The 16,215-nt window shown below is 42.7% G+C and overlaps 1 protein-coding gene across 1 annotated transcript in view; it reads right to left on the bottom strand.

Annotated features, from left to right (window-relative positions):
- The window catches only part of LOC308148543 (semaphorin-6D-like), a gene marked incomplete at both ends in the record, with an annotated part of 110,558 nt that overhangs the window by 51,268 nt on the left and 43,075 nt on the right, over positions 1–16,215 (bottom strand). Inside the window, 2 exons of the mRNA XM_080522010.1 lie at positions 1,533–1,673; positions 2,426–2,599. Coding sequence (XP_080378136.1) covers positions 1,533–1,673; positions 2,426–2,599 — 315 coding nt within the window. The remainder of the gene's footprint in view (positions 1–1,532; positions 1,674–2,425; positions 2,600–16,215) is intronic.

The raw sequence follows: 16,215 nt of genomic DNA, 5'->3' as shown, positions 1-16,215 counted from the left end.
GCGAGACAGTTAGAGGGTGAGATGGTGAGACAGATAGAGGGCGAGACATGAGGCTGATAGAGGGTGAGACAATTAGAGGGCGAGATGGTGAGACGGATAGAGGGTGAGACATGAGGCGGATAGAGGGTGAGACAGTTAGAGGGCGAGATGGTGAGACGGATAGAGGGCGAGACATGAGGCGTCTAGAGGGTGAGATAGTTAGAGGGTGAGATGGTGAGACGGATACAGGGCGAGACATGAGGCGGATAGAGGGTGAGACAGTTAGAGGGCGAGATGGTGAGACGGATAGAGGGCGAGACATGAGGCTGATAGAGGGTGAGACAATTAGAGGGCGAGATGGTGAGACGGATAGAGGGTGAGACATGAGGCGGATAGAGGGTGAGACAGTTAGAGGGCGAGATGGTGAGACGGATAGAGGGCGAGACATGAGGCGTCTAGAGGGTGAGATAGTTAGAGGGTGAGATGGTGAGACGGATACAGGGCGAGACATGAGGCGGATAGAGGGTGAGACAGTTAGAGGGCGAGATGGTGAGACGGATAGAGGGCGAGACATGAAGCGGATAGAGGGTGAGACAGTTAGAGGGTGAGATGGTGAGATGGATAGAGGGCGAGACATGAGACGGATAGAGGGTGAGACATGAGATGGATAGAGGGCGAGACACGAAGCGGATAGAGGGTGAGACATGAGGCGGATAGAGGGTGAGACAATTAGAGGGTGAGATGGTGAGACAGTTAGAGGGCGAGATGGTGAGATGGATAGAGGGCGAGACATGAGGCGGATAGAGGGTGAGACAGTTAGAGGCTGAGATGGTTAGAGGGCGAGATGGTTAGAGGGTGAGACAGTGAGAGGGGTGAGATGGTGATAAAGTTAGAGGGTGAGATGGTGAGACAGTTAGAGGTTGAGATGGTGAGATGGCTAGAGGGCTAGACATGAGGCGGATAGAGGGTGAGACAGTTAGAGGGCGAGACACAAAGCGGATAGAGGGTGAGACAGTTAGAGGGCGAGATGGTGAGACAGTTAGAGGGCGAGATGGTGAGACGGATAGAGGGCTAGACATGAGGCGGATAGAGGGTGAGACAGTTAGAGGGCGAGACACAAAGCGGATAGAGGGTGAGACAGTTAGAGGGCGAGATGGTGAGACAGTTAGAGGGCAAGATGGTGAGACGGATAGAGGGCGAGACACGAGGCGGATAGAGGGTGAGACAGTTAGAGGCTGAGATGGTGAGACAATTAGAGGGCGAGACATGAGGCGGATAGAGGGTGAGACAGTTAGAGGGTGAGATGGTGAGATGGCTAGAGGGCGAGACATGAGGCGGATATAGGGTGAGACAGTTAGAGGGTGAGATGGTGAGACAGTTAGAGGGCGAGACACAAAGCAGATAGAGGGTGAGACAGTTAGAGGGCGAGATGGTGAGACAGAGGGTGAGATGGTGAGACAGTTAGAGGGCGAGATGGTGAGACGGATAGAGGGCGAGACATGAGGCGGATAGAGGGTGAGACAGTTAGAGGGTGAGAGGGTGAGACACCTCACCTCCTGCAGCCTCCGTGCTGAACACAGCGGCTCAGTGGGACTCGGATCACGCAGCTGCTGAAGGCCACAAACAGAGCATGATGCTCTTTGTCCAACTCCAGAGACAAAACTGTCCTGTCCTCCTGTCCCTGAACGTCACACCTGGACACACACACACACACATACACACACACACACACACGCACACACACACACAAAAATTCAAAATTATCAATACAAATTACAGAAATATAAATCTGATCTATAGTTTGTATTTTAAAGATGAATTCTTGGTGAATGATCAGAATTGCTGGAATGAATGAATGAATGAATGGATGGATGAATGATGAATGGATGGATGAATGAATGGATGAATGATGAATGGATGAATGGATGAATTAATGAATGGATGGATGATGAATGGATGAATGGTGAAGGATGAATGGATGAATGATGAATGGATGGATGGATGAATGATGAATGGATGAATGATGAATGGATGGATGGATGGATGAATGGATGGATGAATGATGAATGGATGGATGAATGAATGGATGAATGATGAATGGATGGATGGATGAATGATGAATGGATGGATGGATGAATGGATGAATTAATGGATGAATGATGAATGGATGGATGAATGATGAATGGATGAATGATGAATGGATGGATGAATGAATGGATGAATGATGAAGGATGAATGGATGGATGAATGATGCAGGATGAATGGATGAATGAATGGATGAATGAGGAATGGATGAATGATGAAGGATGAATGATGAATGTAAGGATGAATGATGAATGGATGGATGAATGAATGGATGAATGATGAATGGATGAATGAATGGATGAATGATGAATGGATGAATGAATGGATGGATGGATGATGAATGAATGAGGGTCAGGCTGACTTGGTGGGGTTGTAGACGTCGATGTCCTCCAGCAGCTTGGATCCAAAGCCGTGGTCCTGATGAGTCGACACTAAAACCTTCAGCACGTGTCCGTCGTCCGAACCCAGAAACATGACGGTGCGATCTTTGAACGGGCCGGCCGCCACGTCCACCACGATCTGGGTCAGCTTGGACCTGGAGGGAGCAGCTAGTTACTGTGGGCACTGAGTGACGAGTTACGGGAGGTAATAGTCACTAGTTACTGTAGGCACTGAGTGACGAGTTACTGGAGGTAATAGTCACTAGTTACTGAAGGCACTGAGTGACGAGTTACTGGAGGTAATAGAGCCACTAGTTACTGTGGGCACTGAGTGACGAGTTACTGGAGGTAATAGTCACTAGTTACTGAAGGCACTGAGCCACTAGTTACTGGAGGTAATAGTCACTAGTTACTGAAGGCACTGAGCCACTAGTTACTGGAGGTAATAGTCACTAGTTACTGTAGGCACTGAGTCACTAGTTACTGTAGGTAATAGTCACTAGTTACTGTAGGCACTGAGTCACTAGTTACTGTAGGCAATAGTCACTAGTTATGTTGGCACTGAGTCACTAGTTACTGTAGGTAATAGTCACTAGTTACTGTAGGCACTGAGTGACGAGTTACTGGAGGTAATAGAGCCACTAGTTACTGTGGGCACTGAGTGACGAGTTACTGGAGGTAATAGTCACTAGTTACTGAAGGCACTGAGCCACTAGTTACTGGAGGTAATAGTCACTAGTTACTGTAGGCACTGAGTCACTAGTTACTGTAGGCAATAGTCACTAGTTATGTTGGCACTGAGTCACTAGTTACTGTAGGTAATAGTCACTAGTTACTGTAGGCACTGAGTGACTAGTTACTGGAGGTAATAGTCACTAGTTACTGTAGGTACTGAGTGACGAGTTACTGGAGGTAATAGTCACTAGTTACTGAAGGCACTGAGCCACTAGTTACTTGAGTTAATAGTCACTAGTTACTGTAGGCACTGAGCCACTAGTTACTGTAGGTAATAGTCACTAGTTACTGTAGGCACTGAGTCACTAGTTACTGTAGGCACTGAGCCACTAGTTACTGGAGGTAATAGTCACTAGTTACTGTAGGCACTGAGTCACTAGTTACTGTAGGTAATAGAGTCACTAGTTACTGTAGGTACTGAGCCACTAGTTACTGTAGGTAATAGTCACTAGTTACTGTAGGTACTGAGCCACTAGTTACTGTAGGTAATAGAGCCACTAGTTACTGTAGGTACTGAGCCACTAGTTACTGTAGGTAATAGAGCCACTAGTTACTGTAGGTATTAGAGCCACTAGTTACTGTAGGTAATAGAGTCACTAGTTACTGTAGGTAATAGAGCCACTAGTTACTGTAGGTACTGAGCCACTAGTTACTGTAGGTAATAGAGCCATTAGTTACTGTAGGTAATAGAGCCACTAGTTACTGTAGGTAATAGAGCCATTAGTTACTGTAGGTAATATAGTCACTAGTTACTGTAGGTACTGAGTCACTAGTTACTGTAGGCACTGAGTCACTAGTTACTGTAGGTAATAGTCACTAGTTACTGTAGGTACCGAGCCACTAGTTACTGTAGGTACTGAGTCACTAGTTATTGTAGGTAATAGTCACTAGTTACTGTAGGCACCGAGCCACTAGTTACTGTAGGTAATAGCCACTAATTACTGTAGGTAATAGTCACTAGTTACTGTAGGTACTGAGCCACTAGTTACTGTAGGTAATAGTCACTAGTTACTGTAGGTACTGAGCCACTAGTTACTGTAGGTAATACAGCCACTAGTTACTGTAGGTACTGAGCCACTAGTTACTGTAAGTAATAGAGCCACTAGTTACTGTAGGTAATAGAGCCACTAGTTACTGTAGGTAATAGAGCCACTAGTTACTGTAGGTAATAGTCACTAGTTACTGTAGGCACTGAGTCACTAGTTACTGTAGGCAATAGTCACTAGTTATGTTGGCAGTGAGTCACTAGTTACTGTAGGTAATAGTCACTAGTTACTGTAGGCACTGAGTGACGAGTTACTGGAGGTAATAGAGCCACTAGTTACTGTGGGCACTGAGTGACGAGTTACTGGAGGTAATAGTCACTAGTTACTGAAGGCACTGAGCCACTAGTTACTGGAGGTAATAGTCACTAGTTACTGAAGGCACTGAGCCACTAGTTACTGGAGGTAATAGTCACTAGTTACTGTAGGCACTGAGTCACTAGTTACTGTAGGCAATAGTCACTAGTTATGTTGGCACTGAGTCACTAGTTACTGTAGGTAATAGTCACTAGTTACTGTAGGCACTGAGTGACTAGTTACTGGAGGTAATAGTCACTAGTTACTGTAGGTACTGAGTGACGAGTTACTGGAGGTAATAGTCACTAGTTACTGAAGGCACTGAGCCACTAGTTACTGGAGGTAATAGTCACTAGTTACTGTAGGCACTGAGCCACTAGTTACTGTAGGTAATAGTCACTAGTTACTGTAGGCACTGAGTCACTAGTTACTGTAGGCACTGAGCCACTAGTTACTGGAGGTAATAGTCACTAGTTACTGTAGGCACTGAGTGACGAGTTACTGAAGGCACTGAGCCACTAGTTACTGGAGGTAATAGTCACTAGTTACTGTAGGCACTGAGTCACTAGTTACTGTAGGCAATAGTCACTAGTTATGTTGGCACTGAGTCACTAGTTACTGTAGGTAATAGTCACTAGTTACTGTAGGCACTGAGTGACTAGTTACTGGAGGTAATAGTCACTAGTTACTGTAGGTACTGAGTGACGAGTTACTGGAGGTAATAGTCACTAGTTACTGAAGGCACTGAGCCACTAGTTACTGGAGGTAATAGTCACTAGTTACTGTAGGCACTGAGCCACTAGTTACTGTAGTTAATAGTCACTAGTTACTGTAGGCACTGAGTCACTAGTTACTGTAGGCACTGAGCCACTAGTTACTGGAGGTAATAGTCACTAGTTACTGTAGGCACTGAGTGACGAGTTACTGGAGGTAATAGTCACTAGTTACTGAAGGCACTGAGCCACTAGTTACTGGAGGTAATAGTCACTAGTTACTGAAGGCACTGAGCCACTAGTTACTGGAGGTAATAGTCACTAGTTACTGTAGGCACTGAGTCACTAGTTACTGTAGGTAATAGTCACTAGTTACTGTAGGCACTGAGTCACTAGTTACTGTAGGCAATAGTCACTAGTTATGTTGGCACTGAGTCACTAGTTACTGTAGGTAATAGTCACTAGTTACTGTAGGCACTGAGTGACGAGTTACTGGAGGTAATAGAGCCACTAGTTACTGTGGGCACTGAGTGACGAGTTACTGGAGGTAATAGTCACTAGTTACTGAAGGCACTGAGCCACTAGTTACTGGAGGTAATAGTCACTAGTTACTGTAGGCACTGAGTCACTAGTTACTGTAGGCAATAGTCACTAGTTATGTTGGCACTGAGTCACTAGTTACTGTAGGTAATAGTCACTAGTTACTGTAGGCACTGAGTGACTAGTTACTGGAGGTAATAGTCACTAGTTACTGTAGGTACTGAGTGACGAGTTACTGGAGGTAATAGTCACTAGTTACTGAAGGCACTGAGCCACTAGTTACTGGAGGTAATAGTCACTAGTTACTGTAGGCACTGAGCCACTAGTTACTGTAGGTAATAGTCACTAGTTACTGTAGGCACTGAGTCACTAGTTACTGTAGGCACTGAGCCACTAGTTACTGGAGGTAATAGTCACTAGTTACTGTAGGCACTGAGTCACTAGTTACTGTAGGTAATAGAGTCACTAGTTACTGTAGGTACTGAGCCACTAGTTACTGTAGGTAATAGTCACTAGTTACTGTAGGTACTGAGCCACTAGTTACTGTAGGTAATAGAGCCACTAGTTACTGTAGGTACTGAGCCACTAGTTACTGTAGGTAATAGAGCCACTAGTTACTGTAGGTATTAGAGCCACTAGTTACTGTAGGTAATAGAGTCACTAGTTACTGTAGGTAATAGAGCCACTAGTTACTGTAGGTACTGAGCCACTAGTTACTGTAGGTACTGAGCCACTAGTTACTGTAGGTAATAGAGCCATTAGTTACTGTAGGTAATAGAGCCACTAGTTACTGTAGGTAATAGAGCCATTAGTTACTGTAGGTAATATAGTCACTAGTTACTGTAGGTACTGAGTCACTAGTTACTGTAGGCACTGAGTCACTAGTTACTGTAGGTAATAGTCACTAGTTACTGTAGGTACCGAGCCACTAGTTACTGTAGGTACTGAGTCACTAGTTATTGTAGGTAATAGTCACTAGTTACTGTAGGCACCGAGCCACTAGTTACTGTAGGTAATAGCCACTAATTACTGTAGGTAATAGTCACTAGTTACTGTAGGTACTGAGCCACTAGTTACTGTAGGTAATACAGCCACTAGTTACTGTAGGTACTGAGCCACTAGTTACTGTAAGTAATAGAGCCACTAGTTACTGTAGGTAATAGAGCCACTAGTTACTGTAGGTAATAGAGCCACTAGTTACTGTAGGTAATAGTCACTAGTTACTGTAGGCACTGAGTCACTAGTTACTGTAGGCAATAGTCACTAGTTATGTTGGCAGTGAGTCACTAGTTACTGTAGGTAATAGTCACTAGTTACTGTAGGCACTGAGTGACGAGTTACTGGAGGTAATAGAGCCACTAGTTACTGTGGGCACTGAGTGACGAGTTACTGGAGGTAATAGTCACTAGTTACTGAAGGCACTGAGCCACTAGTTACTGGAGGTAATAGTCACTAGTTACTGAAGGCACTGAGCCACTAGTTACTGGAGGTAATAGTCACTAGTTACTGTAGGCACTGAGTCACTAGTTACTGTAGGCAATAGTCACTAGTTATGTTGGCACTGAGTCACTAGTTACTGTAGGTAATAGTCACTAGTTACTGTAGGCACTGAGTCACTAGTTACTGTAGGTAATAGAGTCACTAGTTACTGTAGGTACTGAGCCACTAGTTACTGTAGGTAATAGTCACTAGTTACTGTAGGTACTGAGCCACTAGTTACTGTAGGTAATAGAGTCACTAGTTACTGTAGGTAATAGAGCCACTAGTTACTGTAGGTACTGAGCCACTAGTTACTGTAGGTATTAGAGCCACTAGTTACTGTAGGTAATAGAGTCACTAGTTACTGTAGGTAATAGAGCCACTAGTTACTGTAGGTACTGAGCCACTAGTTACTGTAGGTACTGAGCCACTAGTTACTGTAGGTAATAGAGCCATTAGTTACTGTAGGTAATAGAGCCACTAGTTACTGTAGGTAATAGAGCCATTAGTTACTGTAGGTAATATAGTCACTAGTTACTGTAGGTACTGAGTCACTAGTTACTGTAGGCACTGAGTCACTAGTTACTGTAGGTAATAGTCACTAGTTACTGTAGGTACCGAGCCACTAGTTACTGTAGGTACTGAGTCACTAGTTATTGTAGGTAATAGAGCCACTAGTTACTGTAGGTAATAGAGCCACTAGTCACTGTAGGTACTGAGCCACTAGTTACTGTAGGTAATAGTCACTAGTTACTGTAGGCACTGAGCCACTAGTTACTGTAGGTAATAGAGCCACTAGTTACTGTAGGTAATAGAGTCACTAGTTACTGTAGGTAATAGAGCCACTATTTACTGTAGGTACTGAGCCACTAGTTACTGTAGGTACTGAGCCACTAGTTACTGTAGGTAATAGAGCCATTAGTTACTGTAGGTAATAGAGCCACTAGTTACTGTAGGTAATAGTCACTAGTTACTGTAGGCACTGAGTCACTAGTTACTGTAGGCAATAGTCACTAGTTATGTTGGCAGTGAGTCACTAGTTACTGTAGGTAATAGTCACTAGTTACTGTAGGCACTGAGTGACGAGTTACTGGAGGTAATAGAGCCACTAGTTACTGTGGGCACTGAGTGACGAGTTACTGGAGGTAATAGTCACTAGTTACTGAAGGCACTGAGCCACTAGTTACTGGAGGTAATAGTCACTAGTTACTGAAGGCACTGAGCCACTAGTTACTGGAGGTAATAGTCACTAGTTACTGTAGGCACTGAGTCACTAGTTACTGTAGGCAATAGTCACTAGTTATGTTGGCACTGAGTCACTAGTTACTGTAGGTAATAGTCACTAGTTACTGTAGGCACTGAGTGACTAGTTACTGGAGGTAATAGTCACTAGTTACTGTAGGTACTGAGTGACGAGTTACTGGAGGTAATAGTCACTAGTTACTGAAGGCACTGAGCCACTAGTTACTGGAGGTAATAGTCACTAGTTACTGTAGGCACTGAGCCACTAGTTACTGTAGGTAATAGTCACTAGCTACTGTAGGCACTGAGTCACTAGTTACTGTAGGCACTGAGCCACTAGTTACTGGAGGTAATAGTCACTAGTTACTGTAGGTACTGAGCCACTAGTTACTGTAGGTAATAGTCACTAGTTACTGTAGGTACTGAGCCACTAGTTACTGTAGGTAATAGAGTCACTAGTTACTGTAGGTAATAGAGCCACTAGTTACTGTAGGTACTGAGCCACTAGTTACTGTAGGTATTAGAGCCACTAGTTACTGTAGGTAATAGAGTCACTAGTTACTGTAGGTAATAGAGCCACTAGTTACTGTAGGTACTGAGCCACTAGTTACTGTAGGTACTGAGCCACTAGTTACTGTAGGTAATAGAGCCATTAGTTACTGTAGGTAATAGAGCCACTAGTTACTGTAGGTAATAGAGCCATTAGTTACTGTAGGTAATATAGTCACTAGTTACTGTAGGTACTGAGTCACTAGTTACTGTAGGCACTGAGTCACTAGTTACTGTAGGTAATAGTCACTAGTTACTGTAGGTACCGAGCCACTAGTTACTGTAGGTACTGAGTCACTAGTTATTGTAGGTAATAGTCACTAGTTACTGTAGGCACCGAGCCACTAGTTACTGTAGGTAATAGCCACTAATTACTGTAGGTAATAGTCACTAGTTACTGTAGGTACTGAGCCACTAGTTACTGTAGGTAATAGTCACTAGTTACTGTAGGTACTGAGCCACTAGTTACTGTAGGTAATACAGCCACTAGTTACTGTAGGTACTGAGCCACTAGTTACTGTAAGTAATAGAGCCACTAGTTACTGTAGGTAATAGAGCCACTAGTTACTGTAGGTAATAGAGCCACTAGTTACTGTAGGTACTGAGCCACTAGTTACTGTAGGTAATAGAGCCACTAGTTACTGTAGGTAATAGAGCCACTAGTCACTGTAGGTACTGAGCCACTAGTTACTGTAGGTAATAGTCACTAGTTACTGTAGGCACTGAGCCACTAGTTACTGTAGGTAATAGAGCCACTAGTTACTGTAGGTATTAGAGCCACTAGTTACTGTAGGTAATAGAGTCACTAGTTACTGTAGGTAATAGAGCCACTAGTTACTGTAGGTACTGAGCCACTAGTTACTGTAGATACTGAGCCACTAGTTACTGTAGGTAATAGAGCCGCTAGTTAATGTAGGTAATAGAGCCACTAGTTACTGTAGGTAATAGAGCCACTAGTCACTGTAGGTACTGAGCCACTAGTTACTGTAGGTAATAGTCACTAGTTACTGTAGGTAATAGTCACTAGTTACTGTAGGCACTGAGCCACTAGTTACTGAAGGTAATAGAGCCACTAGTTACTGTAGGTAATAGAGTCACTAGTTACTGTAGGTAATAGAGCCACTAGTTACTGTAGACACTGAGCCACTAGTTACTGTAGGTACTGAGCCACTAGTTACTGTAGATACTGAGTCACTAGTTACTGTAGGTAATAGAGCCACTAGTTACTGGAGGTAATAGAGTCACTAGTTACTGTAGGTACTGAGCCACTAGTTACTGTAGGTAATAGTCACTAGTTACTGTAGGTACTGAGCCACTAGTTACTGTAGGTAATAGAGCCACTAGTTACTGTAGGTACTGAGCCACTAGTTACTGTAGGTAATAGAGCCACTAGTTACTGTAGGTATTAGAGCCACTAGTTACTGTAGGTAATAGAGTCACTAGTTACTGTAGGTACTGAGCCACTAGTTACTGTAGGTACTGAGCCACTAGTTACTGTAGGTAATAGAGCCACTAGTTACTGTAGGTAATAGAGCCACGAGTTACTGTAGGTAATAGAGCCATTAGTTACTGTAGGTAATATAGTCACTAGTTACTGTAGGCACTGAGTCACTAGTTACTGTAGGTAATAGTCACTAGTTACTGTAGGTACCGAGCCACTAGTTACTGTAGGTACTGAGTCACTAGTTATTGTAGGTAATAGTCACTAGTTACTGTAGGCACCGAGCCACTAGTTACTGTAGGTAATAGCCACTAATTACTGTAGGTAATAGTCACTAGTTACTGTAGGTACTGAGCCACTAGTTACTGTAGGTAATAGTCACTAGTTACTGTAGGTACTGAGCCACTAGTTACTGTAGGTAATACAGCCACTAGTTACTGTAGGTACTGAGCCACTAGTTACTGTAAGTAATAGAGCCACTAGTTACTGTAGGTAATAGAGCCACTAGTTACTGTAGGTAATAGAGCCACTAGTTACTGTAGGTACTGAGCCACTAGTTACTGTAGGTAATAGAGCCACTAGTTACTGTAGGTAATAGAGCCACTAGTCACTGTAGGTACTGAGCCACTAGTTACTGTAGGTAATAGTCACTAGTTACTGTAGGCACTGAGCCACTAGTTACTGTAGGTAATAGAGCCACTAGTTACTGTAGGTATTAGAGCCACTAGTTACTGTAGGTAATAGAGTCACTAGTTACTGTAGGTAATAGAGCCACTAGTTTCTGTAGGTACTGAGCCACTAGTTACTGTAGATACTGAGCCACTAGTTACTGTAGGTAATAGAGCCACTAGTTAATGTAGGTAATAGAGCCACTAGTTACTGTAGGTACTGAGCCACTAGTTACTGTAGGTACTGAGCCACTAGTTACTGTAGGTAATAGAGCCACTAGTTACTGTAGGTAATAGAGCCACTAGTTACTGTAGGTAATAGAGCCATTAGTTACTGTAGGTAATATAGTCACTAGTTACTGTAGGTACTGAGTCACTAGTTACTGTAGGCACTGAGTCACTAGTTACTGTAGGTAATAGTCACTAGTTACTGTAGGTACCGAGCCACTAGTTACTGTAGGTACTGAGTCACTAGTTATTGTAGGTAATAGTCACTAGTTACTGTAGGCACCGAGCCACTAGTTACTGTAGGTAATAGCCACTAATTACTGTAGGTAATAGTCACTAGTTACTGTAGGTACTGAGCCACTAGTTACTGTAGGTAATAGTCACTAGTTACTGTAGGTACTGAGCCACTAGTTACTGTAGGTAATACAGCCACTAGTTACTGTAGGTACTGAGCCACTAGTTACTGTAAGTAATAGAGCCACTAGTTACTGTAGGTAATAGAGCCACTAGTCACTGTAGGTACTGAGCCACTAGTTACTGTAGGTAATAGTCACTAGTTACTGTAGGCACTGAGCCACTAGTTACTGTAGGTAATAGAGCCACTAGTTACTGTAGGTATTAGAGCCACTAGTTACTGTAGGTAATAGAGTAACTAGTTACTGTAGGTAATAGAGCCACTAGTTACTGTAGGTACTGAGCCACTAGTTACTGTAGATACTGAGCCACTAGTTACTGTAGGTAATAGAGCCACTAGTTAATGTAGGTAATAGAGCCACTAGTTACTGTAGGTAATAGAGCCACTAGTCACTGTAGGTACTGAGCCACTAGTTACTGTAGGTAATAGTCACTAGTTACTGTAGGTAATAGTCACTAGTTACTGTAGGCACTGAGCCACTAGTTACTGTAGGTAATAGAGCCACTAGTTACTGTAGGTAATAGAGTCACTAGTTACTGTAGGTAATAGAGCCACTAGTTACTGTAGGTACTGAGCCACTAGTTACTGTAGGTAATACAGCCACTAGTTACTGTAGGTAATAGAGCCACTAGTTACTGTAGGTAATAGAGCCACTAGTTACTGTAGGTAATAGAGCCACTAGTCACTGTAGGTAATAGAGCCACTAGTTACTGTAGATACTGAGCCACTAGTTACTGTAGGTAATAGAGTCACTAGTTACTGTAGGTAATAGAGCCACTAGTTACTGTAGGTAATAGAGCCACTAGTTACTGTAGGTACTGAGCCACAAGTTACTGTAGGTAATAGAGCCACTAGTTACTGTAGGTACTGAGCCACTAGTTACTGTAGGTAATAGAGTCACTAGTTACTGTAGGTAATAGAGCCACTAGTTACTGTAGGTAATAGAGCCACTAGTTACTGTAGGTACTGAGCCACAAGTTACTGTAGGTAATAGAGCCACTAGTTACTGTAGGTAATGAGTCACTAGTTACTGTAGGTAATAGCCACTAGTTACTGTAGGTAATGAGTCACTAGTTACTGTAGGTAATGAGTCACTAGTTACTGTAGGTAATGAGTCACTAGTTACTGTAGGTAATAGCCACTAGTTACTGTAGGTAATAGAGCCACTAGTTACTGGAGGTATTAGAGCCACTAGTTACTGTAGGTAATAGAGTCACTAGTTACTGTAGGTAATAGAGCCACTAGTTACTGTAGGTAATGAGTCACTAGTTACTGTAGGTAATAGCCACTAGTTACTGTAGGTAATAGAGCCACTAGTTACTGGAGGTATTAGAGCCACTAGTTACTGTAGGTAATAGAGCCATTAGTTACTGTAGGTAATATAGTCACTAGTTACTGTAGGTACTGAGTCACTAGTTACTGTAGGCACTGAGTCACTAGTTACTGTAGGTAATAGTCACTAGTTACTGTAGGTACCGAGCCACTAGTTACTGTAGGTACTGAGTCACTAGTTATTGTAGGTAATAGTCACTAGTTACTGTAGGCACCGAGCCACTAGTTACTGTAGGTAATAGCCACTAATTACTGTAGGTAATAGTCACTAGTTACTGTAGGTACTGAGCCACTAGTTACTGTAGGTAATAGTCACTAGTTACTGTAGGTACTGAGCCACTAGTTACTGTAGGTAATACAGCCACTAGTTACTGTAGGTACTGAGCCACTAGTTACTGTAAGTAATAGAGCCACTAGTTACTGTAGGTAATAGAGCCACTAGTTACTGTAGGTAATAGAGCCACTAGTTACTGTAGGTACTGAGCCACTAGTTACTGTAGGTAATAGAGCCACTAGTTACTGTAGGTAATAGAGCCACTAGTCACTGTAGGTACTGAGCCACTAGTTACTGTAGGTAATAGTCACTAGTTACTGTAGGCACTGAGCCACTAGTTACTGTAGGTAATAGAGCCACTAGTTACTGTAGGTATTAGAGCCACTAGTTACTGTAGGTAATAGAGTCACTAGTTACTGTAGGTAATAGAGCCACTAGTTACTGTAGGTACTGAGCCACTAGTTACTGTAGATACTGAGCCACTAGTTACTGTAGGTAATAGAGCCACTAGTTAATGTAGGTAATAGAGCCACTAGTTACTGTAGGTACTGAGCCACTAGTTACTGTAGGTACTGAGCCACTAGTTACTGTAGGTAATAGAGCCACTAGTTACTGTAGGTAATAGAGCCACTAGTTACTGTAGGTAATAGAGCCATTAGTTACTGTAGGTAATATAGTCACTAGTTACTGTAGGTACTGAGTCACTAGTTACTGTAGGCACTGAGTCACTAGTTACTGTAGGTAATAGTCACTAGTTACTGTAGGTACTGAGCCACTAGTTACTGTAGGTACTGAGTCACTAGTTATTGTAGGTAATAGTCACTAGTTACTGTAGGCACCGAGCCACTAGTTACTGTAGGTAATAGCCACTAATTACTGTAGGTAATAGTCACTAGTTACTGTAGGTACTGAGCCACTAGTTACTGTAGGTAATAGTCACTAGTTACCGTAGGTACTGAGCCACTAGTTACTGTAGGTAATACAGCCACTAGTTACTGTAGGTACTGAGCCACTAGTTACTGTAAGTAATAGAGCCACTAGTTACTGTAGGTACTGAGCCACTAGTTACTGTAGGTAATAGAGCCACTAGTTACTGTAGGTAATAGAGCCACTAGTCACTGTAGGTACTGAGCCACTAGTTACTGTAGGTAATAGTCACTAGTTACTGTAGGCACTGAGCCACTAGTTACTGTAGGTAATAGAGCCACTAGTTACTGTAGGTATTAGAGCCACTAGTTACTGTAGGTAATAGAGTAACTAGTTACTGTAGGTAATAGAGCCACTAGTTACTGTAGGTACTGAGCCACTAGTTACTGTAGATACTGAGCCACTAGTTACTGTAGGTAATAGAGCCACTAGTTAATGTAGGTAATAGAGCCACTAGTTACTGTAGGTAATAGAGCCACTAGTCACTGTAGGTACTGAGCCACTAGTTATTGTAGGTAATAGTCACTAGTTACTGTAGGTAATAGTCACTAGTTACTGTAGGCACTGAGCCACTAGTTACTGTAGGTAACAGAGCCAATAGTTACTGTAGGTAATAGAGTCACTAGTTACTGTAGGTAATAGAGCCACTAGTTACTGTAGGTACTGAGCCACTAGTTACTGTAGGTAATACAGCCACTAGTTACTGTAGGTAATAGAGCCACTAGTTACTGTAGGTAATAGAGCCACTAGTTACTGTAGGTAATAGAGCCACTAGTCACTGTAGGTAATAGAGCCACTAGTTACTGTAGATACTGAGCCACTAGTTACTGTAGGTAATAGAGTCACTAGTTACTGTAGGTAATAGAGCCACTAGTTACTGTAGGTAATAGAGCCACTAGTTACTGTAGGTACTGAGCCACAAGTTACTGTAGGTAATAGAGCCACTAGTTACTGTAGGTACTGAGCCACTAGTTACTGTAGGTAATAGAGTCACTAGTTACTGTAGGTAATAGAGCCACTAGTTACTGTAGGTAATAGAGCCACTAGTTACTGTAGGTACTGAGCCACAAGTTACTGTAGGTAATAGAGCCACTAGTTACTGTAGGTAATGAGTCACTAGTTACTGTAGGTAATAGCCACTAGTTACTGTAGGTAATGAGTCACTAGTTACTGTAGGTAATGAGTCACTAGTTACTGTAGGTAATGAGTCACTAGTTACTGTAGGTAATAGCCACTAGTTACTGTAGGTAATAGAGCCACTAGTTACTGGAGGTATTAGAGCCACTAGTTACTGTAGGTAATAGAGTCACTAGTTACTGTAGGTAATAGAGCCACTAGTTACTGTAGGTAATGAGTCACTAGTTACTGTAGGTAATAGCCACTAGTTACTGTAGGTAATAGAGCCACTAGTTACTGGAGGTATTAGAGTCACTAGTTACTGTAGGTAATAGAGCCACTAGTTACTGTAGGTACTGAGCCACTAGTTACTGTAGGTACTGAGCCACTAGTTACTGTAGGTAATAGAGCCACTAGTTACTGTAGGAAATAGCCACTAGTTACTGTAGGTACTGAGTCACTACTTACTGTAGTTAATGAGCCACTAGTTACTGTAGGAAATAGCCACTAGTTACTGTAGGTACTGAGTCACTACTTACTGTAGTTAATGAGCCACTAGTTACTGTAGGTAATAGCCACTAGTTACTGTAGGTACTGAGCCACTAGTTACTGTAGGTAATAGAGCCATTAGTTACTGTAGGTAATATAGTCACTAGTTAGTGTAGGTACTGAGTCACTAGTTACTGTAGGCACTGAGTCACTAGTTACTGTAGGTAATAGTCACTAGTTACTGTAGGCACTGAGTCACTAGTTACTGTAGGTAATAGTCACT

Source organism: Blennius ocellaris (genome assembly GCF_963422515.1).
Source record: "Blennius ocellaris genome assembly, contig: SCAFFOLD_79, whole genome shotgun sequence".
Taxonomy (NCBI): domain Eukaryota; kingdom Metazoa; phylum Chordata; class Actinopteri; order Blenniiformes; family Blenniidae; genus Blennius; species Blennius ocellaris.
This window is presented reverse-complemented; position numbering and strand designations above follow the sequence as displayed.